The 27,486-nt window shown below is 49.8% G+C and overlaps 1 protein-coding gene across 3 annotated transcripts in view; it reads left to right on the top strand.

Annotated features, from left to right (window-relative positions):
- Positions 1 to 26,305, top strand: part of WWP2 (WW domain containing E3 ubiquitin protein ligase 2) — a 142,839-nt gene extending 116,534 nt beyond the window's left edge. For all 3 annotated transcript variants that reach the window (XM_027619044.2, XM_027619043.2, XM_027619045.2), the window contains 15 exons: positions 4,844 to 5,018; positions 12,268 to 12,322; positions 15,807 to 15,888; positions 16,689 to 16,817; positions 17,195 to 17,270; positions 17,580 to 17,651; positions 17,879 to 17,967; positions 19,787 to 19,946; positions 21,239 to 21,372; positions 21,572 to 21,712; positions 21,981 to 22,101; positions 22,409 to 22,513; positions 23,451 to 23,547; positions 23,710 to 23,782; positions 24,300 to 26,305. In XM_027619044.2, the coding sequence (XP_027474845.1) occupies positions 4,844 to 5,018; positions 12,268 to 12,322; positions 15,807 to 15,888; positions 16,689 to 16,817; positions 17,195 to 17,270; positions 17,580 to 17,651; positions 17,879 to 17,967; positions 19,787 to 19,946; positions 21,239 to 21,372; positions 21,572 to 21,712; positions 21,981 to 22,101; positions 22,409 to 22,513; positions 23,451 to 23,547; positions 23,710 to 23,782; positions 24,300 to 24,399 (1,609 nt within the window). In that variant the 3' untranslated portion in view covers positions 24,400 to 26,305. The remainder of the gene's footprint in view (positions 1 to 4,843; positions 5,019 to 12,267; positions 12,323 to 15,806; positions 15,889 to 16,688; positions 16,818 to 17,194; positions 17,271 to 17,579; positions 17,652 to 17,878; positions 17,968 to 19,786; positions 19,947 to 21,238; positions 21,373 to 21,571; positions 21,713 to 21,980; positions 22,102 to 22,408; positions 22,514 to 23,450; positions 23,548 to 23,709; positions 23,783 to 24,299) is intronic.
- The last annotated feature ends 1,181 nt before the right edge of the window (positions 26,306 to 27,486 follow it).

Below are 27,486 nucleotides of genomic sequence, written 5' to 3'. Positions count from 1 at the left end.
ATAATTCATATCCTCAAAAATTTGGGAGGAAATATGGCATCTGTGCAAAAACAGGAGACCATAAAATGGACCATGCAGGAAACAAGGCCTCTTATTTTTATTTTTAATTTTTTTAGATTTTTAAAAAGATTTTATTGATTTATTTGTCAGAGAGAGGACGCACAAGCAGGGGGAGTGGCAGGCAGAGGGAGAAGCAGGCTCCCCACTGAGCAAGGAGTCCAATGGGGGACTCGATCCCAGGATGCTGGGATTATGACCTGAGCTGAAGGCAGGCACCTAACCAACTGAGCCACCCAGGCATCCCAAGAAGGCCTTTTATTTTTTATTTTTTGTTTAAGATTTTATTTATTTATTTGACACAGAGAGACAGCGAGAGAGGGAACACAATCAGGGGGTGTGGGAGAGGGAGAAGCAGGCCCCCCGCTGAGCAGGGAGCCTGATGTGGGGCTCGATCCCAGGACCCTGGGATCACTACCTGAGATGAAGGCAGACGCTTAACCGACTGAGTCACCCAGGCGCCCCCCAAGAAGGCCTTTTAGAAATTAATATATAGCTGACCATTGAACAACCTAGGTGTTAGGAGGGCTGACCCCCTACACAGTTGAAAATATTTGGCTCAGGTCATGATCCCAGGGTTCTGGGATCGAGTCCTGCGTCGGGCTCCCTCCTCCTTGGGAGCCTGCTTCTCCCTCTGCCTCTCTCTTTCTCTCTGTCTTTCATGAATAAATAAATAAAATCTTAAAAAAAAAAAAAGAAAATATGGATATAACTTTGACTCCCCCAAAACTTAACTACTAATAGCTTACTGTTGACCAGAAGCCTTACAATTAACAAATATTTTGTATGTTATATGTATTATATACTGTAATCTTACAATAAAGTAAGCTAGAGAAAAGGAAGTGTTAAGAAAATCATAAGGAAGAAAAATACATTTACAGTACTGTGTTGTTTTTATTGAAATAAATCCACATATAAGTGGACCCCCACAGTTCAAACCCTTGCTGATCAAGGGTCAACTATATATAACAGCAGAAATAAAAATTACAGGATTGAAAGATAATGTTGGAGATTAGAGGATGAGTTAGGAGCTTCAGCATCATTCACGAATAGTTCTAGCAAGAACTAGAAATAGAGGATAAGAAATTTTCAAAGAAAGAATGAAAGGATTTTGCTAGACTTGAGAGATAAAGTATTCAAACTCAAAGGGCCTACCAAATGCCCAACCCAGAGAATGGGATAAGAGTGACTCCAGGGCACATTCTAGTGAAATTTTGGGATGACAAGAGAACATCTCAGAAGCCTCTAGAAGGTAAAAATAGGGTACATATCAAGGATCAGGAATCAAGAATGCCATTTCTCGTCTCAACAGCCAACTGTGGAGCTGGACCCTTAAAATTCTGATGGAAAATTATTTCCTGTCTGGAAATCAACTCTTAGTCATTTTAACACTCAACTGTGAGGGTTGAAATTAAGGTATTTTCAGTGTTTCAAACAATTCACTTTGGTGCATTCTTCCTCAGAAGCTACTAGATGATTTGTTCTACCAGATGAGAGGAAACCAAGAAAGAAGTCATGAGATGCGGGACATAGGGGACTCCTTTCAGGGGCCAAAGACGTTCCCAAGAGGAAGGTGAGGGAAGATGACTCAGGACAGTGATGTAGAGCTGGCCTGGAGGACAGGTGTCCACATAGGACAAAGTGTGCTTGGAGAGACATGGCTAGGCACATTTAACTCACACCAAAAGGCCACCTGTACTATGAGAATCTGGGGGGGGGGGCAGTAGTGATAGGTTCTTGAAAACCAAGCAGAATGAAATACATAATTCTTTAACTTCAGAAAAGAAGAAAAAGTTGTACAAGTAAGGAAATGTATTTCTAGTATTCTACAAAGTCATAATACAAACTCTGAATGTTGATTTAATGATGATTTTTTTAAATTGGGAGTCTGGGGGGAGGAGAGGGCACTGTGTGTCTTGTGGGGTGGGATATAATAAATGCTCAGCTCTGACAGTAGAAAGTTCACCAGTAACGTCTAATATGACAGAAATCAAGACATAATAGAAGAAGCATGTTATTCAGAAATATGGCTGTAAATAGAAGAAGCACTTGAGAATTGAAAGTTGTTGCTTCTGAGGAGCAGGAATCAGCAATGGGGAGAGGTAGGGAAAGAGATGCTATTTTTTTTTATTGTACCTCCTTTAGAACTATTTGTATTTTTAAACTATTGATACATGATTCCTTTGATTAAAAAAATAAAAATAAAAATCAATAGTTGAGAGGATTTATGAGAAAGGTGGGAAGGTTCCAATTTGTTGTAAGCCTTGAATACTAATTTGAGGTTTTGACTTAAGGGTGGTGGGGAGTCAGTTGAAGTTTTTGAGCAGGAGCATCACACACAAGCGGGTAGGGGGGGATGTCTGGTATGATTATCCCCATGGAAGTTTATAGGCTGACTCAGAGTGGGGAGATTTGTTCCAATATAGTTGGACAGAGAAACGGAAAGTCAAGGGTAGGTGATAACCTTAAGAAGCCCTCGGGCTGAATGGTTAATTCACATCAGCAGGAAGGGAAGTGTCAGGAATGATGGGGTAGCTTCACCCCTGGGAGGAGGACTAGCAGGAGGAAGACCGGGGAAGACTCAGGTTTAGGGAGAGAGCTGTGGCATTTAGTTGAGTCCAAAGTGACAGTAGGTCGTGAAGGCAAAGCAGTCTAGCAGGCAGAATCCAGACACAGGGTGGGCACTGGCCATCGGGACTGGGAACTCCTTAAAGAGAAGCCATTTTTAGAGAGGCTTTGAGTTAAAAGAATCATTGAAGAGGTGGCCAAAAAAAGTCATTTAAGAAGCTAACCCTGAAAATTGAGGAAGGTACCAGACCAAAGCATGGTAAGCATTTGAGTAAGATAAAGATTCAGAGAAGATGAAATAAATGAGAAGGTAGTTAGGGAACAAAGACTTTCCAACACATATAGTGTAATCCTTATTGGTTCCCTTTGTATTGGGTTAATGCTGTTTTCTTCAGTGGTATCTATTATCTTTTTAAAGCCCCTTTTGTCCCTGTTCCCCTTTCAAATTTATGATGCAAACATCAGCCATACACCAAATTGGAGAGAGTAGTGCAATGAATTCCTCGTAACCACCACCTGGTTCTGACAATTAATAACATTTTGTTTCATCTGACCTTCTACTTTTCAAGGGAGGGGACTGATAAATTTTAAAGCATATCCCGTATGTCATATACTTTGAACCATAAATGTATCACATACATCTCTAACAGATAAGGGTTTAAAAAAAAAAAAGGGGCACCTCGCTGGTTCAGTCGGTAGAGCATGCAACCTTTAATCTTGGGGTTGTGAGTTTGAACCCAATGTTGGGCATAGAGATTACTTTTAAAAAAGAAAAACTAAACTAAAATACCATTATCCCACCCAACAAAATTAATAATATTTCCTTACTTCATACCCAATCCATGTTCCGTTTTCCCCAATTGTCTTAAAAATGTTTTTACAGTTGATTTGTTTGAGTCAGATTCAAACTCTTTTTGAGTCAGATTCAAACAGATTCAACCATCATGTTGCTTTTGGCTGTTATGTCTCATAAGTCTCTCTTAATCTGTAAGTCCCTCACCCTTTCTTATTTTTTTCTGACCATTTATTTCTTGAAGATCATTGGCATTTGTAGAATTTCTCATATTCTGGATGTAACTGATGTGACCTTGAGGTGTTGGGTAACATGCTCCTCTATCCCTTGTCTTCCCTGTAAACTGGTAGTTGGATATGGAGGCATGATTAGATTCAAATTCACTTTTTAAAATTGAAGTATGATTTACGTACAATAAGTTAAACAGATCTCAGGTACATAGTTGGCTGAGTTTTGACAAATGCATACATTCGTGTCCTACACTGCATGAAAATGTTAAAGCATTTCCATCATTCCATAAAGTTCCCTCTCTTACTTTCTTTTGATCACTTCTTCCCTCAGTGTGTGCAAATCAAGTTATACCTACCAAGCACAGTTGAAGATTTTTACCATCTGTTCTAGCCTTGCCTTGCCCATGGGTATTTTAGGTATTTTAGTACTTTGGAAAGGTTGCTTTCTCACTAAAAATACTGTAGAGAATCCTGCTGTTGTTCATACCAACTCTTCTTCTCGTGACCATGCGACATGTTTTCACTGGCACTTTATATCAGGATGATTTCTGTTGCAAGTAACAAAAATTGGGATCCAAATTGGCTTAAATAATGAAGAGAATTCACTGGCTAATATAACTGAAAATTCTAGACGTAGATCCTGGTTTCAAGTGAAGCCTGATCTGGTGACTCAAAAATATCACCAATGGGCTGGCTTTTTTTGTTTTGTTTTGTTTTTCTACTCTGTCATCTATTGGGTCAGCTTCATATTGTATTTGGGTCCAAGATGGCAGCCAGCGCCTCCTAGGACTGCATGCTTTCTCAGTCATACCTGGCAAGGAAGAGAGACTATATTTTTCCTCGAATTCCTAGCAAAAGTCATGAGATTTGCCCTGATTAAGCTCAACATAGGTCACATACCCACTCCTGATCCAGTCAGCTGCTCACCTCTGCACTTAGGAGTAGAGTCACCTCCCCCAGAACAACATGGATCTCCTAAATGGAAATCAGGAGCTAATGGTGAGGAGGCAGCCACAAATGACTGCTTTAATCCTGTAAGCCCCAGAAGCCTCTGTGACTGGGGCTTGCCTGGCCAGACCCCATGCTTAACCCTCCCTCAGTCCCTCCTTGCCAGCCACCCTGAGATGAGATTTCTCTGGAATTTGAGGGTAGGGGTGGGTGGTCACTGTATTCATTCTGAGCTTAATGTTTCCAGCTGGGAAAAGCGCACAGACCCCCGAGGCAGGTTTTACTATGTGGATCACAACACTCGGACCACCACCTGGCAGCGCCCCACAGCCGAGTACGTGCGGAACTACGAGCAGTGGCAGTCCCAGCGCAATCAGCTCCAGGGCGCCATGCAGCACTTCAGCCAAAGATTCCTCTACCAGGTGAGAGGGCAGGGGCTCACCACGATGGCGTGGCACCTCCCAGCACTGGAGAATGTGCTTTCTAACACAGTAGCCGTTGACCTGTTTGGTGAGTGGGGAAAGCCGTGGCTCGAAACATCAGTGCTCTGGAGATTTTACGCATCACCGTGAAATTCCTCAAATTCCATTATTTCTAATTTAGTAACTCACTGTCTAGCCTCTGTGTTTAAGGAATCGAGATACCTGAAACCCGATTTACTGTCTTTCTTCCAAGACTGGATCTTTTTCCTGGCCCCTCCTTCCAAGCCCATTTATTCTAATTTGAAACCTGAAGGTCAGCTGTGATCTCTCCCGTACCTCAGCTTTTCAGAACAAAACAGCCACCCAAATCCTTTTCATTGCTGCTACTGTTTTTCTTTAGATCTTTCTTATTTGATAGATTCTCAAGGATAGAGGGACCTTTAAAATTGATCTGAATCAGGGCTTGGCAAACTATGGTCCATGGGCCAAAGTGGCCCACACTTTGTTTTGTAAATAAAGTTTTATTGGCACAGAAGCACTCCCAGTAGTTTAGATAGTGACTCTGGCTACTTTTACATTGTAACAGAGTTGAGTAGTTACAGCAGAGACCATATAGCCTATAAAGCTTAAAATATTTACTGTCTGGCCTGTAGAAGAAAAAGTTTACTGACCGTTGATCTAGTTCACCTTCCTTCTCTCTGATTCCTGATTTGTCTCTGTCCCTCCCAACTTAGCAGTTAGAGCAGCCTCTGAATTGTTCTCTCTGTTGGCATTGCTCTCTTCTCCAATCTGTATTGCCTGTTCCCAGCAGAGTAGTCTTCAAATGTCACTGTCACTTGATCACTTTTTAAAAGTCACTGTGAAGGGTTTAAGGAAGAGGGTTTTGCTCTGCATTTATCACTGCCATTTTATTTTTTTATTTTTATTTTTTTTAAAGATTTCATTTGTTTATTTGACAGAGACACAGCGAGAGAGGGAACACAAGCAGGGGGAGTGGGAGAGGGAGAAGCAGGCCTCCCGTGGAGCAGGGAGCCCGATGCGGGGCTTGATCCCAGGATGCTGGGATCATGACCTGAGCCGAAGGCACACGCTTGACGACTGAGCCACCCAGGCGCCCCTATCACTGCCATTTTAATCACTGGCTTGAAGCTTTCTGTAGTCATTATCGACAGAATAGCATTTAAATTTCCTACTTAACAGAATTCAGAGTGCTAGGGTCCTAAGTTAACTGTCTAATGGCCTCCTGTACTGTGTCCCTTTAGGAACCCTCCTAGCCTCACATTCCATCCCATCAGAGCCTCCATCAGTGACCTGGTGGCTGGGGGAACCCAGCCACACAGCCTCTTTGGTAGGGACGGGGATTCCCAAACTGGAACTCTGCATATTCTCAGGGCACCTTGAACATGAAGCTTGGGATCTGCCTAGAATCCCTATAGAAGGTGGTGGATTAGAGGCTGGAAACTTTTCGACCTGTTCCACAACATTGAGTCACCGTGTTTAGTCAACATTATTTCTATTTGAAATAAACTCTAAGCCCACAGCCCATTTCTAAATTAGATACTTTCCTAGTTAGATGCTCAGAAGATCTTTAATTTCGTTTAACCAAGTAGCATTCATTATCAACTTTGCAGCTTTTTCTCTGCTAACCCAAAGCAGGAGCTACATCATCAACCATAAGGGATGGTGTCATCCCCCTGGGCGGGCCTGTCTCCTCTTCTCTCTGTGGGGGCTGATGCTCATTGTATAGCGAGTAAACTGATGAGGAACCTCAGTTTCCTTAGTATGGATGAACAGAAAGCACGATGTTTGTCACATTACGTTGTGTCGAGGTCAGCTGGAATGCCTCTCTCTAATCCATGCCCTGGGGGTTCTTATGCCCAGCCTTGCACTCCACAGCCCCTTTCACACTTGCCTGGCATCCACTTCTGGCATGTTTCAAAACTGGATGGAATCCAGTCATTCTCTGCATTTCAGAAATTGTTCCTCCAGAGCTAGGCCCCAAAGACTTTACCTGCTCTTTGGGTGGTCGTGGCTATAAAACTAGGAGGGTCCGGGCATTTCTAGCTTTTGACTTAGAGACAAAGACACATTCTATCCAGGAGTCTCACAATCATTTTGTTTCCCTGCTTCCTCAGCTTCTCTAATTAAAAAAAAAAAATCTCTTAAAGAAATCTTTTTTGCTTTACATTGCACCAGATATATTCTGTCGGTTGACTGAGATGTTTGGTGTGTGAGAGGGCAGGTTCTGGAGGTCAGATTCACTTAGTCTTTTGGAACATCCATTTCTCTGGCCCACCTCTATAGCTCTAGCGGCGTCATCCCGGGCACACAGAGGTTGAACTTCACCTTGGAGGGTCCCCGTGAAGGAAAGATTTTTTTTTTTTTTGAGTAATCCAAACTGGTTTTCTCAGCTTGGCTGGGATTCAGGAGGGTTCTGGATGGAGGTGATTGTTCCCTTTTCTCTGTGAAACAAGATTCATATTGAAAAACATGTTAGGAATCTTTTTTGGGTTAGCTTTCAATGTCTCTCTGTTGACTTCCCTCTCCCCTGGATTTGTTTTGCGCCTCGTTTGCAATGGTGCCATGTCCTGGTTATAAGTAAGAAGAGTTGCTTTCATACAGTTCTTTTGGGGTTTGGCCTTGGCCCAGGATTTGACTTGGAAGACTTAAGAGCTGATACTGTACCAGCGGCTTCCACTCCTCTTCCTCCTGCTGGGCTGAAACCAAGACCTCGTTCTTCTCCACTTGCTCTCGAGAGAACACGAAACGCAGTTCAAGATGGAAGCCAGGGGAACCCCACATCACAGTCTCCCACAGTTCCTTCCTGCCGTCTGCCTCATCACACACGTTTTTCAGTTTCTCTTATTGTTCCCTTCTTTCTTTCTTTTTTTTTTTTTTAAAGATTTCATTTATTTATCTGACCAAGAGATAGAGAGCACAAGTAGGCAGAGAGGCAGGCAGAGGGAGAGGGGGAAGCAGATGCTCCCCTGAGCAAGGAGCCTGACGTGGGACTCGATCCTAGGACGCTGGGATCATGACCTGAGCCAAAGGCAGCCGCCCAACCGACTGAGCCACCTAGGCGCCCATTGTTCCGTTATTTCTGATATGCTTCCATTTCTTGATGCCCCAGCATGCCTTTGTTTCTTGTGAGCATCATGCACATACTTGTGTTCTGCCCTCACAGTTTTGCTATGCCTGCTCCTCTGTGATCCTACTGCGGTCCTGTGGGGATGCCTGCCCATTAGAGTGCATTGTGCCTACTCCTGTTTCCAAGGCACTCCCATTACCCCAGCTTTGGTCCTCCCTTAAGAACCACAGTCTGGGGGTGCCTGGGTGGCTCAGTCGTTAAACGTCTGCCTTTGGCTCAGGTCATGATCCCAGGGTCCTGGGATTGAGCCCTGCATCAGGCTCCCTACTCTGCGAGAAGCCTTCTTCTCCCTCTCCCATTCCCCCTGCTGTGTTCCCTTTCTCACTGTCTCTCTCTCTCTCTTTCTCTGTCAAATAAGTAAATAAAATCTTAAAAAAAAAAAAAGGACCAAAGGAGGTAGCCAGTGTCTTCAGGACTGAAAAAGATCATTCTGTGGCTCCTAATGTGTGGATGCCAAATTGTGTTATCCAGAAACAGACAACTCTCATTTCTTACTCTGCAGAGAGCCCTTTGGATTAAACTCTCAAACACCTGGGTTTTGTTCTGCACCCATGGGGTAGATCCTTAAAAAAGGAGCCTGCCTTCTATACAGTAACCTTTATGCCCTTCCCAGAGCCTTTCTTGCCCTCGGCTGTATTTGCTAGACATTCTTTATTTCTGAGTTTGTATCTTAAAATATTACTGGAACTTAGTGCTTAGTCCCTGAGGGAATTGAACTCAACGTGAGCTGTCTGGCTCGGGGCCTGCACCTCAGATGTCCCAACCGAGGGACAGTTACCAGGAAAAGAATTCAGTAGTGTTGCTTTCTGTTCCTACTAGTAAAGGAAACTGTCTTATCGCTAAGAGTCACCTGCACATCCCAGGATCTTTCTTCCGACTGTAATCCCTCCATGCCCCTTTCTCTGTGCTTCTCTGGCTGTGTTCCAAGCAATACTTAGGATCACTCATTTTAGGGGAAATGTGGGAGAAGAGAAGGGGCAGTTGGTTGACTTACTGGAGATGTGGGGTTTTGGTTTTCAGGCCATGGTGTGTAGCTCTTATTTTTGTTTCTCTTTGGCTTCTTTCTGTCCACTTCCTTTTCTTATTTTCAAGTTGTACTATGTACATTAGGGAAGAAATGTCCAAAATAGTTAAGTGCTTTGCTTTAACTGCAAGCAGTCAAATTGTTGTGAGTGTCAGCTTTCATTGACTCCTTCTCGTGCATTGTTCATGCTTATCAATCTCTGGTCACTTTCCCTTCCTTCTTGCTTCCTCTTCTGTTCCCTTTTCACAGGTTTTGGGGGTGTGTGGATCTGATAGGCTGAGAATAGGACAATGCCAAGGAAATTTTTTTAAAAAAGCAACAGGACAGTGAAAGAGAGCCAACATTGTATGAGGTTTAAAAAAAAGACAAGGATTAAGAAAAAGGTTGGGGCACCTGGGTGGCTCAATCAGTTAAGCGTCGGACTCGATCTCAGCTCAGGTCTTGATCTCAGGGCTTGGGAGTTCAAGCCCTGCATTGGGCTCCACGGTGGGTATGGACCCTACTTAACGAAAGAAAGAAAGAAAGAAAGAAAGAGAGAAAGAGAGAAAGAGAGAAAGAGAGAAAGAGAGAAAGAGAGAAAGAGAGAAAGAGAGAGAGAGAGAGAGAGAGAGAGAGAGAGAGAGAGAGAGAGAAAGAAAGAAAGAAAGAAAGAAAGAAAGAAAGAAAGAAAGAAAGAAAAAGACAAGAGTTGATAGTTTTTTTATTCTCCTCCCTGTGCTTTGTATACAAGTTGTAGTTGATTTTGATGAATCATAGAAATCCAGTTGGTTAAACTTAGGCAAAAAAGGAATTTACCAAATGAGAATGAATGAACAGAATGATGAAGAACCAAGCTCTGGCAGAAACCAGGGGTAGGCTGGGCAAAGGCATAGTTTGTGCAGGACATTGCCCTGCTGTTCTGCCATTAAGCACTTGTTGCTCCTGAGGACTGTGGACTCTCCCGCAGCAGTGAGTCATTTCCAACAGACCTCGTGCTTTCCTGCTGTTCCCCGGAAGTTCTGAGTGGGGGCATCTGGCTGGCTTTTCTTTAAGTTTGTGCCTACACTGTAGGTGCCATGGTGTTGGAAAAGGAAATATTTGATAGCTGATAAATATTTTTTGGTTTCTAGTTCAATGCGGGTCATGGAGGCTGTCAGTAAAGATTGGTCTGTTGATCTGTCAAGTTATGCAGAAGATGACCGTCAGTCCACTGAAGCCCAGTTGGTACCAGTTGGGAGCTAATTTCCCACTGGTGCCCATGACTGCCTTATGGGTTATCCACTCATTCAGAAAAAAAAAAGACTTGAAGCAGCGAACAGTTTTGCTCTGAATGCTTCTTTTATTTTTTTAAAATGACCTTTTCTGTATTTCTTCCCTTTTGCTACAGCTCATGACCCACTGAGTTCTATTTGGCTTCATTATCTGAAATGTATGCGTATTTCACAAGTTAGTTCCTTTCCTTCTGTTACCAAATGCTTTTACAGCTATTGCTCTTTTGCGTTAACAAGGTTGGAGGAACTTAGGTTTTAGGAGGTGCTGCAGCCCACCCCCACCCCCTCGCACTTTTACCAGAATGACCTCTGGGAGCTCCTGTTCAGTAGCCATCAGACAAATCTGAGTTGGGATGGTGGTTTGAGCACGTCCTCCAGGACGATGGTAACGGGGGCCCTAAATCGAGCACGGCCCAGCTTCCCACACCTTTGTGCAGTTTCATTCTGCTGGGCAGGCGGCCCTTTGCTGAAAGGGGGCTCTGTCCCGTCAAGGAACCTATGGTTTCAAGACTTAAACATCTCTGTTGGAACTTGCTTTGGAAGAGTTGCCTGTGTTGTCACCTTGGAAAGAAAGTTTCTCTGTCCTTTCAGCTGGGGGCGGGGGGCCGGCTGTGAAGGTGGGGGGGTGTGCGTTGGCAGTTGAGTTCCACCAATGTTTTCTCAAGCCGAGACTGAGCCCCATTCATCGTCCTGCCCGTGTGTGGCTCCGTCACCCCCAGACAGAGCCAGCCGGGCAGCCCAGAGTCTGCACTGAGAACTTGATCCCTTCATGCGACGATTAAATTTTAGTAAGTGAAATAAAAATGCTTCAGCAAAAAAGAAAAGAAAAGGAAAAAAAAAGCAAGCAAGCAAGTGTGGAACAACGGAACAAGACTTGTTTTATTTAACTATGAAGAGTGTTTGACTGTTTGACAACAGCCCCCTTCCCCGCAGGATATGAGAGCTCTCCGTCCACTGCAGCCCTGCCCCAGGGATCTCCCAGCAGAATTAGGCTGGGGCTGGGGGGTGCGAATGTAAACAGTGACCCTGAAGGCCTGGAGTCTCCCCCCCCCTTCTTTCTCCTGTCTCTCCTCCTTGCTTGCCACCTCGCCCCCCTCCCCACCTCCCCAGACAGGCACACACAGAACACTGAGCAACTTCAGGTTCAGGCTGGGGGAGAATAAAGGTGCTTTGTGAAGGGAAGCAAAACATTCCTGGGGGAGGTGAGGGGCCTGGGGCATGAATGTGCCCTCAGTCTGGGCCGGTTCTGCACACCACGGCTGCTCCCTCTGCCAGCGCACCCAGGAGGGAGGTGGAGGGAGGAGGGCCCAGCCCCCAGCCAGGAAGCTCTGGGCGTGGGCAGGGCTTGTGGGAATGATTTCATTGGAAAGGCCTGCGATATTTTTTCCCCTCCCGTGTGTGGTTCTTGGAGAAAGTTGGAGGTGGTGGTGATTTCAGTCGCCCTGGCCGCCGGGGAGCCGGAGCTGAGAGCAGAGGCACCGGCCGAGCGTGCGGGGCCGTCGGGCCAGGGCCCTCCTGCCACGCCTGGGGCCAGCTCTCTGCCTCCACAGCCCTGGCCCACCTTCCTCTGCACGCATCTTCCTCCCCCTCGCTCCGCCCTCTCCAAAACCTGTCGGGGCCCTCCGTGTGGGGGGTTCTTTTTCGGTTTTTCTTTTTGGAGGAAAACTTCTGGGAGGAGGAGATGTCACCTCAGGCCCCACTGTAGCCTGTGTACCAAGTGCTCAAATGTGAAAACGAGTCCTTGGCATTTTTATTTTTATCGATTGACTTATTTTTAACCGGCGGCTTTTTTTAACCTCTGTGTTCTGCTGTGTTTCTTGTGTTTAGTCTTCAAGTACTTCGACTGACCATGACCCACTGGGCCCCCTCCCTCCTGGCTGGGGTAAGTACCGAGTTCTTCCGTGTGCTCAGCCATCTGTCAGCTGATGCCCCGCTGAGCTCTGTCGTCTTTCCCTGAGCGGCTTCCTCACTCCCAGCCCTCAACTGCCCGTTTCGCTTCTCGCCAGCACGCTCTGTGGGGAGGCCCAGCCTGAGTGGTTACCGGCGTTGGAGCTGGAAGGTTGGGAAGGCAGTTGAGTTCCCCTGCACGCCTGGAGCATTCACCCGCCATGGCTGAAGGAGTGTGACCCTGCGGACAGAGCCCCTGGGCGGCCATGGGACTGTTGGGTTTTGGTCCTGACCTTGAACTGTCTACCCAACCATCCGACCTGTCATTGACTAAAACATTCTGGCACTGGCTTACTCGCTGGTGCATTGGTTTCAGGTCTGTGGCTGTGTGATTGGGAGGAGCCACCCCACCAAAACTTTCTTTGCAGCTGAGATGTTGGAGGACTTCAGCCTAATTTTGACTAAAGAAAGCCACCTTTTTTCTTTGTGACACAGTTGTGAAAGAGGCCAGAGGGAAGCAGATGAGAGAGTTGAGCGCCAGGCGGCAACTCAGTGAAAGCGCATCGTTGCTGGTTAATAGTACGATGCTGGATTCACCTTGTCACTGGAGAGTTTTAGCTCCGGTGTGTGATTTGCCAATAGTGAGTTAGAAGGATGGACGTCTCTGACTTGGGAGAAATTATGGGCTTTGTGGCTATTTTGGGAAGGAGTGATTATGCTCAAAGGGGTCACGAGAGTTGGTGAGACTCAGTGCATTCTGCAGCTCTGAGCCAGTACAGAAAGGCCCTGGGGCTGGAAGAGGGCAGTTTTTTGTAGGAATCGGCAGGTGTTGGATTTAATGTATTGGTTGGGCTGGTGGAGGACAGTAAATGCTAGTTTGGTGGTGTGCACATGTGGTATTAAATTGGGCAGGGGCATGCTCCCCAATAAAGATGGAGGAGCGGACAATGATAGGATGAGCATGAACTGGAAAAGTATGGCTTTTGAGCTGGGACCCCCTGGTATAGACACACTACTCCCTGGTAGCAATTTACCAGGTTGCGTCACCCCCCTCCTTGGGCCCACAGGGTGTGACTTAGTGAATTACCACTGCATTCCAGAGCCCTGGAAGGACCTCGTAGACCTTCTAGGGGGACGTATTGGTTAGTGGGGCCTCCAGACAGTTCTTGATTTTCAGCTAGGGAATCCCTTACACACACAGATCATCCACCTGGCTCTTTGAACTGATGAAAGGTCCCTGGTATCTCAGAGATCAGCAGCCAGTCGAGTCTGAGGAGTTGAACACAGGATCCCAGGCGAGGCAGGGGAGAACGCATCAGATTAAGCAAGAATCCGTGGTGTTGTTTGGGAGCCAGTAGACGCTGTGGCCTGGAGCCAGGGACCCAGAGTTGTTCGTGGATCTATAGCATCAAATGATTGATTTCTGTACGGGTTCTGTTACATGATGGTCACCAAGTAAGAGCAACTTTAGTGCCTCGAAAAGAGCTCCCAGAAGCCAAGTGTGGAATGTCTGAGACGGGAAGAGGAGCCATGGCCAAAGTCAGCGGTGTTTACATATGACCAGGAAAACACACAAGCTTATATTCGTATGAAACTGAGAAAAAAGAACATCCGGCCGAGGGCCAGGGCACCTCCCTAAACAGATCCTTTGGGCTCTGTGTTGGCTTTTTCAGGGCTGGGGCAGGGCCACCTTCCCAAGGAGAGTTCAGTGAACAGGAAGAGCAGCAGAACCGAGCGAGAATTGCATTTAGTGGGAGCCTGCGATCAAATCTACTGGGCTCTCCTGCTCACCATCCTGGGTCCCTTTTTGCTCCTCCGGGAGAGACCCCATGGTTCTCCCTACACCCAGGGGTTAGGACGCCTTGGGTTTAGATCCACATCTCTTCAGATGCCTTGACCCTGCACACGTGACTCAATGCTTCCAAGTCTGCTTCTTCCCAAAGGAGGCAAGCTAGATGCTCACTTCAGGACTTTCCCAGCCCCCAGACTATGAAATTGTACTCAGTGAGGCAGTTCCAGTAGCCCCCACCTCTGCCCACAGCAGCGAGTGCATAGGCCCCAGGCCGGCTGGACAGATCTCCCGGCCTGATGATTAGCATTGGCTTTGACCCTTGGCAGAACAGACACGGAGGATCTAGTTCAAAGCAGAAGCTTCTGGGATGGGAGCGGCTTCTCCTTTTCCTCAGAACCTTCTTGGGAAGCTTGTCTTCTGTGGGACAGTCCCACAAAGTGAGCTGAGGTGATGCTAGCTCTGTCATAATTTGGGGCATCTCTTTTCTTTTCTTTTGTCTGTGCTTTAAACATTTCTGTCAAGTAACGGATACCACGTGAGGCAGAGAGAGTCCAAGACCCTAGGTTGATCCTGAGAACGTTGCAGCCTGATGCTTGAGGGGAGAGGAGTGGGCTCCTCGGTTCTGTGCCTTTTTTAGCTTTTGGTTTCCCCCTCACTTCTGGAACTAATTATTTTTATTTCTTTAATTTCGCCCTTTCATTGTCAAAGAGGGAGGGCCATTTGCATCATTTGTTTGGGGGACAGAAACAGATTTGAAGGCTCAAGAACTTCCTGGGAAAGGTGACCTCGCTTGGGTTTGCAGCCTTGCTCCTAGTCTTGCCTGTCATCCACTTGGACCTCATGGGGCACCCCTCTCAACACCTCTCAAAGCCCGGAATCACCAGCTAGAGTTGGGTCTGCCCAGACTCCCACCCGTGAGCACCCAAGCCCCGAGAGAGGGGAGAGAGTAAGGATTGTCCAGAGGGCAGGGGCAGTATGTGTGAGCACCCGCAAACACTGCCGTGGCTCAAAGCACACACTTAGGTGTAAGAACAAGGTGGGCATTGTAAGTGCCCACAGCCCTAGGCATTTTATAATGCACACGTGTGGTGTAGCGGTTTTGCTGAGTTGTGAGAGTTTTAGAACAAAGCTTTGCCTTTATGCGGGGGGAAAGAGAGAAGGTGGACCGTAGATCGGCCCTGTGGCCCAGAACGCTGATCAAAAGGATATGAAGGAAAATGCAGCCACCCCCCAATGACCCTGTTTGGATGGAGCAGTTGCAGGACCAGAGACCAGCCCGTGAGGGACTGGGGTGGGGACGGGGGTTGAGGGGAGGCTGGCCGTGCCTCCACTTTGCACACAGCTGGATGCAATTATGCCTCTGGTTTCAGCTGGGCTGCTCCCCCTCCCTGTTGCCACACCGCCCCCTTCCCTCCAACAGATCGACCAACCAAAGACAGTGCTGGATCTCGAGTTGGAAATGTGTTTATCCTTCTCCCACTCCCCAGCAGGGAAAGGTTCTCTTTGTCCTCTTTACAGGGACACATGTGAGTGAGCCAGGGTTTCAGCGGTTAAACTTCTCTAAGAGGTCGGGAACGGGAGCAGACATTCGGACCTGGTGCCCAGGAGGTGGGAGTCAGAGGGGAGTGGAGGCGGGCCCCAGAGTTTTCCAGCTGATTGTCCTCTTTTCTTTCTCCTCCCACGGCAGAGAAGAGACAGGACAATGGACGGGTGTATTACGTGAACCATAACACACGCACTACCCAGTGGGAGGACCCTCGCACCCAGGGGTAAGGACTTGCGCTGGGTTGGCCCTGTGTAGGCCCCCTGGAGCTCCAGTGGTGGCCAAGTGCCCTGAACTGCGTTGGGCCTCTCTGGTCAATATTCTCGGATCTTCGGCTACACACCAGTACCCCAGGACCCTTACCATATAGTGTCTGCCCAGTGAGCCTTGAACGTGGCTTCTTAAATTGACCTTCCTGATGGGGCGCCTGGGTGGCTCAGTCGTTAAGCGTCTGCCTTTGGCTCAGGTCATGATCCCAGGGTCCTGGGATCAAGCCCCGCATCGGGCTCCCTGCTCAGCGGGGAGCCTGCTTCTCCCCCTCCCACTCTCTCTGCTTGTGTTCCCTCTCTCGCTGTGTTTTTCTCTGTCAAATAAATAAAATCTTAAAAAAAAAAAATTGACCTTCCTGATGGATAGAGTGGCCCAACTGGCGGGTATTGCTGGTCTCTGTGCCACTTGTGCAGGCTGCTAATAGTGTGATTTCAAGAGGTTTGAGGGAACCTCTGCACCCCCACCCTCCAGAAGCAAGCTAGTCTAGGATAGGGGCGTATGGAGTCTCACAATTGCTGGTTGGCCACTCAGGCCACGGCCGTCTACCCAGAGCTGGTACGTGACCTCTCTCTGCTCCAGAACTGTCCTCATGACTTGGGTGGTACCAGGTGCCTTTCCTCAAGGGCCACCGTTAAGGGCTGTGCGGGGCCCGGGTAAAAGCAGAGAGCAAGCAGCAGTTTGGCAGCCCCAGCCTCCTAAGCATTGAGGCCCAGAAGGAGAGCTCGGCTCATAACTCCTCTCTTCCTGTGCTTCCAGGATGATCCAGGAACCAGCGTTGCCCCCGGGGTGGGAGATGAAGTACACCAGTGAAGGGGTACGCTATTTTGTGGACCACAATACACGCACCACCACCTTTAAGGATCCTCGCCCAGGGTTTGAGTCTGGGTAAGGACTTCCCACAGGCCGCCGTAGTATCTCTTCGCAAGGTCCGGGTTTATCCTTGACTCTCTCCTTTTACTGCCCTCTGGTGGCTAATTTTGGGGTCACATTAGAGGGATGGCAGGAGGATCTGGAGGAGTGGGGAGGGGAGCTGTCCTCTTTATTCGGAATAACACTAGTGGTCTTTCTCTAAAAGCAAGAGGTCTGGCTTTATTTCTGGTTTTTGTTTTTACTTCTCAAATCTGTCTACAGAAATGCCAGTTATTTCCTTTCTTTTATGCCCGCCTTTCTGGTCTTTAACATAGCATCTGCTTGCCTCAGGGCTAACTTCTGCTAATTTTTGAGAAATCACATGGGTTCTAGAACATCTTTGCTCTCCCCAGGACGAAGCAAGGTTCCCCTGGTGCCTACGACCGAAGTTTTCGGTGGAAGTATCACCAGTTCCGTTTCCTCTGCCACGTGAGTTCTGGGACTGGACCTCTGCCAGACACTGGGGTTGACTGAGTTACCTCAGCATGATTTCCCAGTCTCGCAGAGGTGTTGAGATGCCTGTGTCCCAGGTGGTGACTGGTTACTTGTCCTGCCCTGAGCATTGTCTGACATCGTCTTCTGACAACCAGCTCCCATTTCTGGGGTACCAGGCTCTCCGCCACTTGCCCAGGGAGACGGGGAAGCCTGTTTGTACAGACAGGAGACCCGACTGAATAGTGACCACTGAGGTCCTGATTTGGGGTTGGTTTTCTTTTTTTCCTTTTTTTTCTTTTTCAGTCAAATGCCCTCCCCAGCCATGTGAAGATCAGTGTTTCCAGGCAGACGCTTTTCGAGGATTCTTTCCAACAGGTTAGAGAATAATCATGGTGTCTAAGACCCAGCGAACAGAAGGCCCCCTCACACCACCCTGTCTTCGATCATGTGGCCTGTTAGCCCCACATGGTAGAGTTTCCAGGGTGCGGGCCTTGGTGACAAGTGTCTGCGGAAGAGCAGGACTTAGAATTCCCTGCCCCCTGTCCCCGGCCTGCCATGGAAGCGGGGAGTGGCAGGCTGGCCACGATGCTCTGTCTCCCCAGATCATGAACATGAAGCCCTATGACCTGCGCCGCCGGCTCTACATCATCATGCGGGGTGAGGAGGGCCTGGACTACGGGGGCATCGCCAGGTGAGCTCAGCGCCCCTGGAAGGCTGTGCTGCACCCCCGTCTCCCTAGGCTCTAGCGCTCGCGGCCAGAAAGCTGCCTCCCCCTTGCTCAGATCGGTTCCCAAAACTCTCAGGCACCTTCAGGAGTCGGCATGGGTAGGGCCAGTCCCCATCCTGGGGTCCGCTTCTGGGCTGGGCATTAACCCTTGAGTTACTGGTCTGTGGAGAGGCTGGGCGCTTCAGAGGGACGGTGGTGTGTGATTTCTGTACCTGAACCAGTCTGGCTGCACCGGTGGGCAGTGGTTAAGTATTGGTGTCCTATGATTTCCGTTAGAAATCAACGCTGGGCTTCTCTTCTTGAGGCAGCTGGGCCAGGTTGAATCTGGTGTGCTGGTGTGTGCCTGACATATACAAGTTGTGTCACCATCCAGAGGGCCTTGATCAGCGCTCGCTACACATCACGTGCAGAGGGTCAATAAAGTTAAAATGGCTGATGTACCCATAAAAAGAGCCTAAAAGCATCGTCTTGCCCTCACCCCAGTCTACCTGCAAAAGTTAACAGTCTCTTTGACAAAACGTTGCCTTGGATCTTGGGGCTGAAGTCCCCTGGCAGGGAGAATGAGCACCTTGGCCTGCGGTGACTGCTCAGCTCACTGACCTCTCATGGTGTGGGGACATCTTCTCTCTTGGTGTTGGGTTCACTTGTTTCTGGTCCTCTGTTTGCTGGTGGCGCTGCCCTCCTTGTTGGCCCCTGTGGATCAATTGCTCTTTTTCTGTGGTGACCATGGTGACCTTCTCTCCAGGCTCTGCTTGGTGGTGTGGCTCCCACCCCGTGTGTGTCTGTCTCTCTGTGTCCTGCCAGTGGTTTTACCCTATGGTAGGTTACGTCATGCTGTTCTACCACAGGGTAGAACCACGGACAGGATACCGAGGCACCCTCTGCATCGAAGGACTCCTCGTCTGCCCGGCCACAAGCAGCCAGGGACTGGCCCCCTTGGGATGTCCCCCTGCTGGTTTAGCTCAAGCCTGAAAGGACCCTCAATTCTGGCTTGAGGCTTGTACCTAGGCCACAAAGAGATGGCAAGGCATGGGTGTTGGTTCAGACAAATGCGTGGAAGTGTGGGAAAGGGTATGGTGATGGGGTCTAGGGTAAGGGGAGGGCAAAGAGCAAGGGAAATGAGATACCTTTTGTATAGCTAATGGGAGTGAGGTTTGTAATCTAGAGGCAGCATGGATTAGTCAGGACCTAGGAACATGTTACTGTGTATTCATTTCATGCTGCCTACTCAGGGTGGAAACGGGGAGGGGGGGGGCGCTGTTTCCTACAGCACCTTTGCAAGATTTAGAAAAAGATGCTCTTTCTCAAGACACTTCCATGTTGGGAAATGGTCATGATATTTTGGTTTTATCAGAAAAAAACCAGGTTGACTGCTGTATGCAGGAAAATTGTAATAAATGTGCAAATCTATGACATTTTAACATAGTGCTCTTGTACGATGCACAGCCTACACAACTGTGCATGGTGGCCTCAGGGTACCAAAAGCCCCTTTGCCATCAGCCACACTGGATAACGGATGTAAAGTCCTGGAATGCATCACCTGGGAGCCCAGATATGTGCACGCAGGCTTTCCTGAGCGCTGTCCACAAGTGCAGTTGTTGTTCTGGTTCACCCTTGCTCACTGACCCGCTGTTAATACAGTGTTCATCCCAGTGGAGCTCGACTCCCAGGGACCCGTGTCTCCAAACTAGCTGAAACAGGACAGCAGAAGAGAGTCACATCTCCAGTGTAGTTGTGCAGGAAGGGATCCATTACTCTTGTTTTTCTCTGTCTTCTCTCATAGGGAGTGGTTTTTCCTCCTGTCCCATGAGGTGCTCAACCCCATGTATTGTTTATTTGAATATGCTGGGAAGAACAATTACTGCCTGCAGATCAACCCTGCCTCCTCCATCAACCCTGACCACCTCACCTACTTCCGCTTTATTGGCAGATTCATCGCTATGGTAAGATGCATGGCTGTGAGATCTCTAGAGAGGGCAGTAGCCAAGGAGGCCAGATGTACCGACAGCGACCTGCAGTGGGTGCCCTCTCTCTGAGCCCCACACTCCTCCTCGCACAGCGCCTAACAAGAAATGCAGAAAGCTGGAGAGAGTTCTGGAGACAGTTCAGAGCTCTCTCAGTGGCACCCCCAGGGACTTTGAGAGAGTTTTCTTGTGTTGATTTGTGTAAGACTTGTTGAGCGATAGGCCAGGTTTTCGGGACCATGGACATCACTTAACTTTCAGCGTCCACCCTGTCGAGGATGTTGGCATGACAAACACTGCCCACTTGCTGTCTTTCTTGCAGGGGGGAGGGAAGATGTGGGGCGGGGTACCACCGTTTGTCACAACCCTCGGGTGAGAGTGTTAGGGAATGTCTGCCTGAGACACTGGGGCCTTCTGGAAGGGGGTTTGGAATCAACACTAGCTTAGAACAGAGCCTGGTAGACCAGCTGGTCAGGATGTAGGAGGCATCATCATCATCAGGGAAAGGGGAGTCACGGTACCCGTATTTATCTAGAAATAGGAACACAGTATGAATAGAGGAGGGCGTCGTGTCACATGCATCCTGTTGAGTGTCTCCTGAGGGTGGAGAACCAGGATTGAGAAAGGGGAGCCCATAGTAGCCACAGTCCTTCTGCCATATTTGGTAGTTTGAGATGTTTCATTGCTAATTTTCCTTTGCTTCTTCCTGACTTCCCGAATGCTCTGCCCGCGAGAACCTAAGAGCCATGACTAAATATGTGCCTTCCCCTTGTCTGGAAGTTCTTGGCCAAGGTGCTGGGCTCAGGAAGTGGGCACATTCTTCCCAGGTCTAGAGACCCGCTTGGCCCAGCAGCCGACAGGACAGACCAGTAAAACCCTAGACTATTACTCACCACTGGCCCGCCAGCTCCCGCCGTTGACAGCGTCTGCATTATTTTTGGCTGCCTCTGCCGCCCAGCTCTGAGCGTCACTGACTCACTCGTCAGGGCTGCCACCTGGGCTTGTGCTGTCCGTAAGCGTGGGGCAGATCTCCGCTAGAGCAGGGAGCCGGCGGGCAAGTGTGCTGGGCAGGCAGTGCGTTCCTAAGTAGGCCAGCTCTGCTTGCCCCTGTGCTCTGCAGCTGTGATGAGACACCGTCCCGAGGTCACAGTTGCTCTTGGGGAGAAAGGGTAGGTGGCAGTAGTTGGGCTTTGGTGTGGAGCATCCAAGAGCCTGCCTCGGGCAGTGCCCTAAGAAGACCAAAGCCCTTTGCCATGTCTCTTCTTCCTCAGGCTCTGTACCATGGAAAGTTCATTGACACAGGCTTCACCCTCCCTTTCTATAAGCGGATGCTCAACAAGAGACCAACCCTGAAGGACCTGGAATCTATTGACCCTGAATTCTACAACTCTATTGTCTGGATCAAGTGAGTCCTCTCCTTTGTGCCATGCTGGGAGGGGAGGGGTCTCTGGTTGGGGAGTAGGCCTTACTGGCCTTTATTTTCTCTGCCAGAATGGCTCTGAGCTCAGACGGGCTGTGAGTCCTAGCGTCCCATGAGCACTAAAGTGAGTGACAGAGCAGGATGAGGGGTAGACCTCTTCCCTCTTGGTCTCTCGTGCCCCCAGAGAGAACAACCTGGAAGAGTGTGGTCTAGAGCTGTACTTCATCCAGGACATGGAGATCCTGGGCAAGGTGACAACCCACGAGCTCAAGGAAGGTGGTGAGAGCATCCGAGTGACAGAGGAGAACAAGGACGAGTACATCATGTGAGTTTTAAGCGCTGGGGGGGCGAGGGGAGGGGAGCAGAGCCACCCCCGTCTCTGGGGCACCCTCCACCCAGGCCCCCCGCGCATTTCACCAGGGATCACAGCCTCCCATTTGGCGTCTGCCCCGGGGCCGGCAGCCCACTGGCTCTGGGTGCGCCGAAGCCACCTCTCAGCCAATTGCCCGCTGTGACAGCAGCCTCCTGGCACGCCCCAGGCTGCGTCTGAGCAGTGCGTCTCGGCTCCACTGATGGCTGGTCTTCGGTTTTAGGCTGCTGACCGACTGGCGTTTCACCCGGGGCGTGGAAGAGCAGACCAAAGCCTTCCTGGATGGCTTCAACGAGGTGGCCCCCCTGGAGTGGTTGCGCTACTTTGATGAGAAAGAGCTGGAGGTGAGAGCTGGGGTCGCCGGGCACCCTGAGCCTCTGCCTCCGGGGCGGTTGTGCCCTTTGTTGGCAAACTGTGTCTCCAGAGAACCTCACCAGTAGAACCTCACACTCCCTCGGGACCGAGGCAGCAGGGCAGATAGTTGTGATTGGGTTTCTCACCCTTATTTTGAGGGCGTCCACATTCAAGACTCGTATCACCCATGTTATTAGCACTGCCAGCAGAATTCATGAAGATGCTCGGGATGCTTTGATCTGCTCGTGAGTGGGAAGGGGGCTGGCACTGGGCGGCTGACACCTGTCCTCCCTGCAGCTGATGCTTTGCGGCATGCAAGAGATAGACATGAGCGACTGGCAGAAGAACACTATTTACCGACACTACACCAAGAACAGCAAGCAGATCCAGTGGTTCTGGCAGGTAGGTCCTGGGGCCCGTCCCAGCGGGGTTGGAGTAAGGGTCTGGACAGGGATGTTTTAGCAGTCAGCCACAGGAAAGAGACCCGATTCGATCTCAGGCTCAAGGACAAGTGTTGCATGGTCACCTCCCTCATCTCTGACGCTCCCCTCACTTTGTGAAAGGAGAAGAGAAACCCAGCCTTGGGATGAACAGAGCTGTTGCAGCTGGATTGTGACCAGGGCTCTTGACAGGACATGGTGGTCAACCTTGGCGGGCAGGAGGGTGAGCCTGCAGGCAGGAAGGAAAGCTCCCATCGGTTGTGTGCTTTTCCTTCCAGCCACGGGGGACGGGACAGCACGTGCTTGTCCCCAGAGAACCTGAATGAGCTCGGAGTCCTGGATATAATGAGTTGATTCTTTTATATGTGTAGTCTTGTCGTTGTCGTCATGAAGTATAGCATGCATGAGAAAGAGTAGGTAAATAAAAACTTCTTTGTGAAGGCAAAATTCCCATCCCATGAAATTCACCATGTTAAGCATTTTAAGGTGTTACTGTTCACTGGCCCTTCACAGTGTGATGCGGTCATGACCACCATCTAATTCCAGAACATTACATCTTCCCCCGCAAAAGAAACCCCATACCCATTAAGCAATCACTCCCATCCTTAGTGTATTTTTCAAAGCAGAACTTGGATGGGAAAAGACTACCTGACTCGAGGGGCCCCTGAGACCAGAGATGTCCCGTGGGCTGGTAGGACTGGCCTCCGAACTCAGCCTGTCAGAGGGAGCGGCTTTGGGGTTTCCAAGGATGGTGGCTGTAACCCCCCCACCCCCCATGCAACCTGGGCTTTGTGTTCTCAGCCCTAAAGAGGGGTTCCAGCTGACAGTCACAGGTTAGAGCGAGGTTCTGGGTCACGTGGGTTGCCTGGCTCTGCTCTGACTGGTGGAGTTCGTTCCAGGTGGTGAAGGAGATGGACAATGAGAAGAGGATCCGACTGCTGCAGTTCGTCACGGGGACTTGCCGCCTGCCTGTTGGCGGATTTGCGGAACTTATCGGTACGTCTTCCCTTGCCCTGCTGGGGCCCTAGGGTGGGCCTGAGGGCTGCTCCCACCCGGTGAGTCAGTGGGCGGGGCCTGAGCCATCTGTGGGGTGGAGTCAGGGTCCTGCCCACAGAAGGCGTGGTCCTGTTGTATATGCTGTTTCTCTTTGGGTAACAGGTAGCAATGGACCACAGAAGTTTTGCATCGACAAGGTTGGCAAGGAAACCTGGCTGCCCAGAAGTCACACGTGGTGAGCCTGCTGGTTTTACTGGGAGGTGGCCAGAACCTCACAGACCAGATGAGTTCCTGAGGGCAGCCCTGTGGGTGGGGCAGCTTCAGGGACTAAGGCAACTTTTGTGTGGCCCTGGGGTTGGAGAGGAGGGGCTTCTGATTTTGTGGGGGTTGTGGCGCAGTTCCGTGTCCTCATGGCCTCACCAGCTATTAAATATTCAAACACTTCTATTCCACTAGACAAAGAGCTGCTTCCCTGTGTGCCCTCTGCCCAGGCCCCCATTTCTCCAGTTGCCCTGCCCTGTCTGCTGACCCTTCGGGGTGGGGGGTGGAGGTGGGGGCTTGAGCAGGGACAGGAAGCATGAAGGCCTCACGCACGCAGCAGGGCCCTCAAGGACTCTGTTCCGGCATCTGGCCACTTGGTGGTGTGGTCAAGCCACGGTCACGTGAACTCTTGACCCCACTGTAGCCAGGCTGGGGCAGGGCCATGGAGCCCTGACCTCTCTCTGCTGACTGTTGTGCTTCCCTCTCAACAGTTTCAACCGCCTGGATCTCCCACCGTACAAGAGCTATGAACAGCTGAAAGAGAAGCTGCTGTACGCCATTGAGGAGACTGAGGGCTTCGGACAGGAGTAACTGAGGCTGCCCCCACACACACACACCCCCCCAGCGCACATGTAGTCATGAGTTCTTCCTGCCCAAGAGGCCAGTGGCCACAGAGCTCCTGGGAGGCCCCCACCCCTGCCAGGTGGTGGCCGTGCGTGGGACCACACTGTCATCAGGCTGGTGGTAGCAGAGCCCGACCTCAAGAGGCCCTGCCTGTCCCCTCCTTTCTCCTACCCACTGGTGGCAGTCTGGAATAAAGCCCCCATGTCACCTTTGGCCCCATCACCCATTGCAAAGTCTGGGGGCCTGACCCTCTCTGTAAGCTCTTCCTCCTTTTCCCCTAAGACCAGTGCTAGGCATACATGAGTGTGTGGGGAAGGGGGCCCTGTGCCGAAGAGCTGCAGCAGAAGCCCTGGTTTTCATGGGCTAGTTAGGCAAGAGGACACTGGCTGCTCACTCGGGGTAACTCTTCTGGGCTGAGAAGGCCCAGGGTCTTTGCCAGGAAAAGAGGTTCTGTTTTAAGTAGAACTTTTCCAGTGATCTGTATAAAATGGAGGTTTGAGGGAGAGGAACTCTTCCCACGCCCGGAGAGAGCTCTGGGTCGAGGCCCGCCGCTGCCTTTCCCAGCAGGACCCAGCCACTGAGGCTGAGCAGCTAGGCCCATCTCTGCACTTGGTGCGGGACAATTTGTTCTTTCCTGCGAATAAAGGGTTGTACCAGCTGCTTGGGTGTGAGTGGGCTGGAAACAACAAACTCCCTCAGACTTTCTTTTCCCTTTTATATCAACTTGAAGCATTTTGTGTGTAGGGTTACTTTGTGTTTTGATGTTGGTGTGCCGCTGTCACTTTCTGCCAAGGAGCTGGTACACCGGGAGTCGCTGGGACCTGGAGGGAACCGGCACCGTTGGTCCAAGAATTTCCCAAACAGCTGCTCCTCTTAGGAACCCCCTTCGCAATTCTGTGAGCTCAGACTGGCCTGACACGGCGGCCCAGCTTCACAGCGGCCTAGTCCCCAGGCCTTGACAGAGAGGGGAGGGGGTGGTATCCCGGGTGTCGCCCAACCTGGCCACCTTTGGTAGAAAACTTCCTTTGCTAGATGTAGTTTTCCAGGCAGCCCCAAGTGATGGAGCATGTTGGGGTGGGTGACCCTGTCATTCCGTACCAGCCCCTGAGGCTACAGGCAGGTCCATTAGTCTCCTGTTGAGAATGCACCACCTCCTGTCCCAGCCACCCTAGAGCATGTTCATCCTGCCTGGAAGTGAGGCTTTATTTGCACATGGAAAATGATGCTCTTGGAGACCAGAGGAAGGGCCTCGAGCTGCCACACACAGTCTGACTTGGTTTCTGGAGCTCCTGCCAGTCTCCGACGTGTGGAGATGTGCAAGGCGGACATGCTCCTCTGGGATGCTGGAGGGGTGGTGGTCATGAGCAACCTGGTCTAGGCCCCTGGGGCTCTCTTACTGAGCACCAGCTGCAGACTAGCTTGAGCTTCCTAGGACCCTAGGCAGGCGCACTGACCAGTCACAGGGCCTTCTTAGGACCGGCTCACATCCCCAGATCATTTTCTCCCCCCCTCCCCGCTGCCCAGGAGGGACAGCCCGCATCCGCTCTGTTGCGTGTGCTGATTTGAGTGTCTCGGCTCACTGGAGCTCAACCTTTTTTCTTTCCTTGAGTCATTTGCTGTGCTTCCCTGCAGTGTCCCTCTCTCCTGGGGGGGTTGGGGTGCAAGCTGCTCTGTGGGGTTTGGAAGCCTGAGACTCCTCAGTATTCAGAGTGTGTTCATGTGTGTGCGTGTGTGTACATACATGTATATAACTGAGGTGTTGTGTAGAATGTCCTTCGGTAGCTCTGGGTTGGTCAACGGATGGTTTTGTAATGCCTTCCCCCTTGCCTTGGTATTGCCAGTTTCTTGTGCAATAAAAAAATCAGCAGCTGTGGGTGGTGTTGGTGTGGATGTCTACAAAATCGCTGTCCTCTGGACGGGAGGCCTCTGGGCCCCACAGACCCTCCAGGCCGGGATAGGGGTGGAAGTTCCGTGACCTTGCTGGTTTTTCCTAAAATGTGTGTGTTATTAACCGAGACAGTCACACTTATGGGCGGCTGAGTCCTTGTGCAGGGGTTACGGGGGCAGCCCTTGGTCAGGATTGGACTCCCCCATCCTCCCCCTGCCAGGCCAGGGTTTCTGTGATCAGTTGTTGTGGGGCCAGAACATGAACTGCTGTGGCTGCAGGTTGGGTGGGGTTTTGCAAACCAGCTCCTGGGGACAGTGTCTGGGCAGTTGTTCATTCGAGAAGCATTTACTGAGTCCCACAATGACAGAGGGATGCCATGATCTTGAGCTAATGGTCATATGAGGTCTTGCCCCCCACTTTCCTGAACTCTTAAGGATTCATATGGGACAGATCACCATGCTGTTGTGTCTTAAGGCATTTGACATGGAAATGACGTCGATCAAGCCTTGCCCTTCTCAAGGGAGGCAGAGATGTTCAGAGTTTTTCCTCCCTGGAGTTTATTCCATGAATTCACTGCGCCCCTCCAAAGCCTTTTCTCACTTGACAGAGCAATGCTGTGCTTTGAGAAAATGATTGGAAAAAAGTCTACACGTTATGCAGACATCCCATAACAAATTCAAATAAGACATGCTCAGATGGAAACTGTTCTCCCCAGTCTTACCTGAGAAATAACTGCCGTTAAGTTTGCTGCGGCCCTTCCATACTACTTAGTGTGCACATGCGGATCATGTATACATGTCATTTTTAGATATACCCCAAAATGGGATTTACCTATGTTAACTCACTTGTCTCATTCAACAAGGTATTAAGGAAACCTTTCCATTTTCCTGAACGTAGGTCTAAATGATTCTATACTGCATGATATTCCCCAGTATGGTTCCTACAATACGCCCATCTCCATGCTAAGGGACATTATGGTTGCATCCAACTGTTTGCTCTTGGCTGCAGAGCTTCAGCGAATGTCCTTTGGTGGGTCTTGTGCACCGGTGCTGCTCTTCTAGGGTGGGGGAGGCAGTCCTGGAAGTTGGATGGTTGATGACTTACCTTTATTTTTACTTAAAAATTTTAAAAAGTTTTAAAATTCAAAGATACAAAGGGTCTGCAGT

Source organism: Zalophus californianus, chromosome 17 (assembly GCF_009762305.2).
Source record: "Zalophus californianus isolate mZalCal1 chromosome 17, mZalCal1.pri.v2, whole genome shotgun sequence".
NCBI lineage: Eukaryota > Metazoa > Chordata > Mammalia > Carnivora > Otariidae > Zalophus > Zalophus californianus.
Note: the sequence above shows the minus strand (reverse complement) of the source record. Positions and strands in the feature narration are given on the sequence as shown.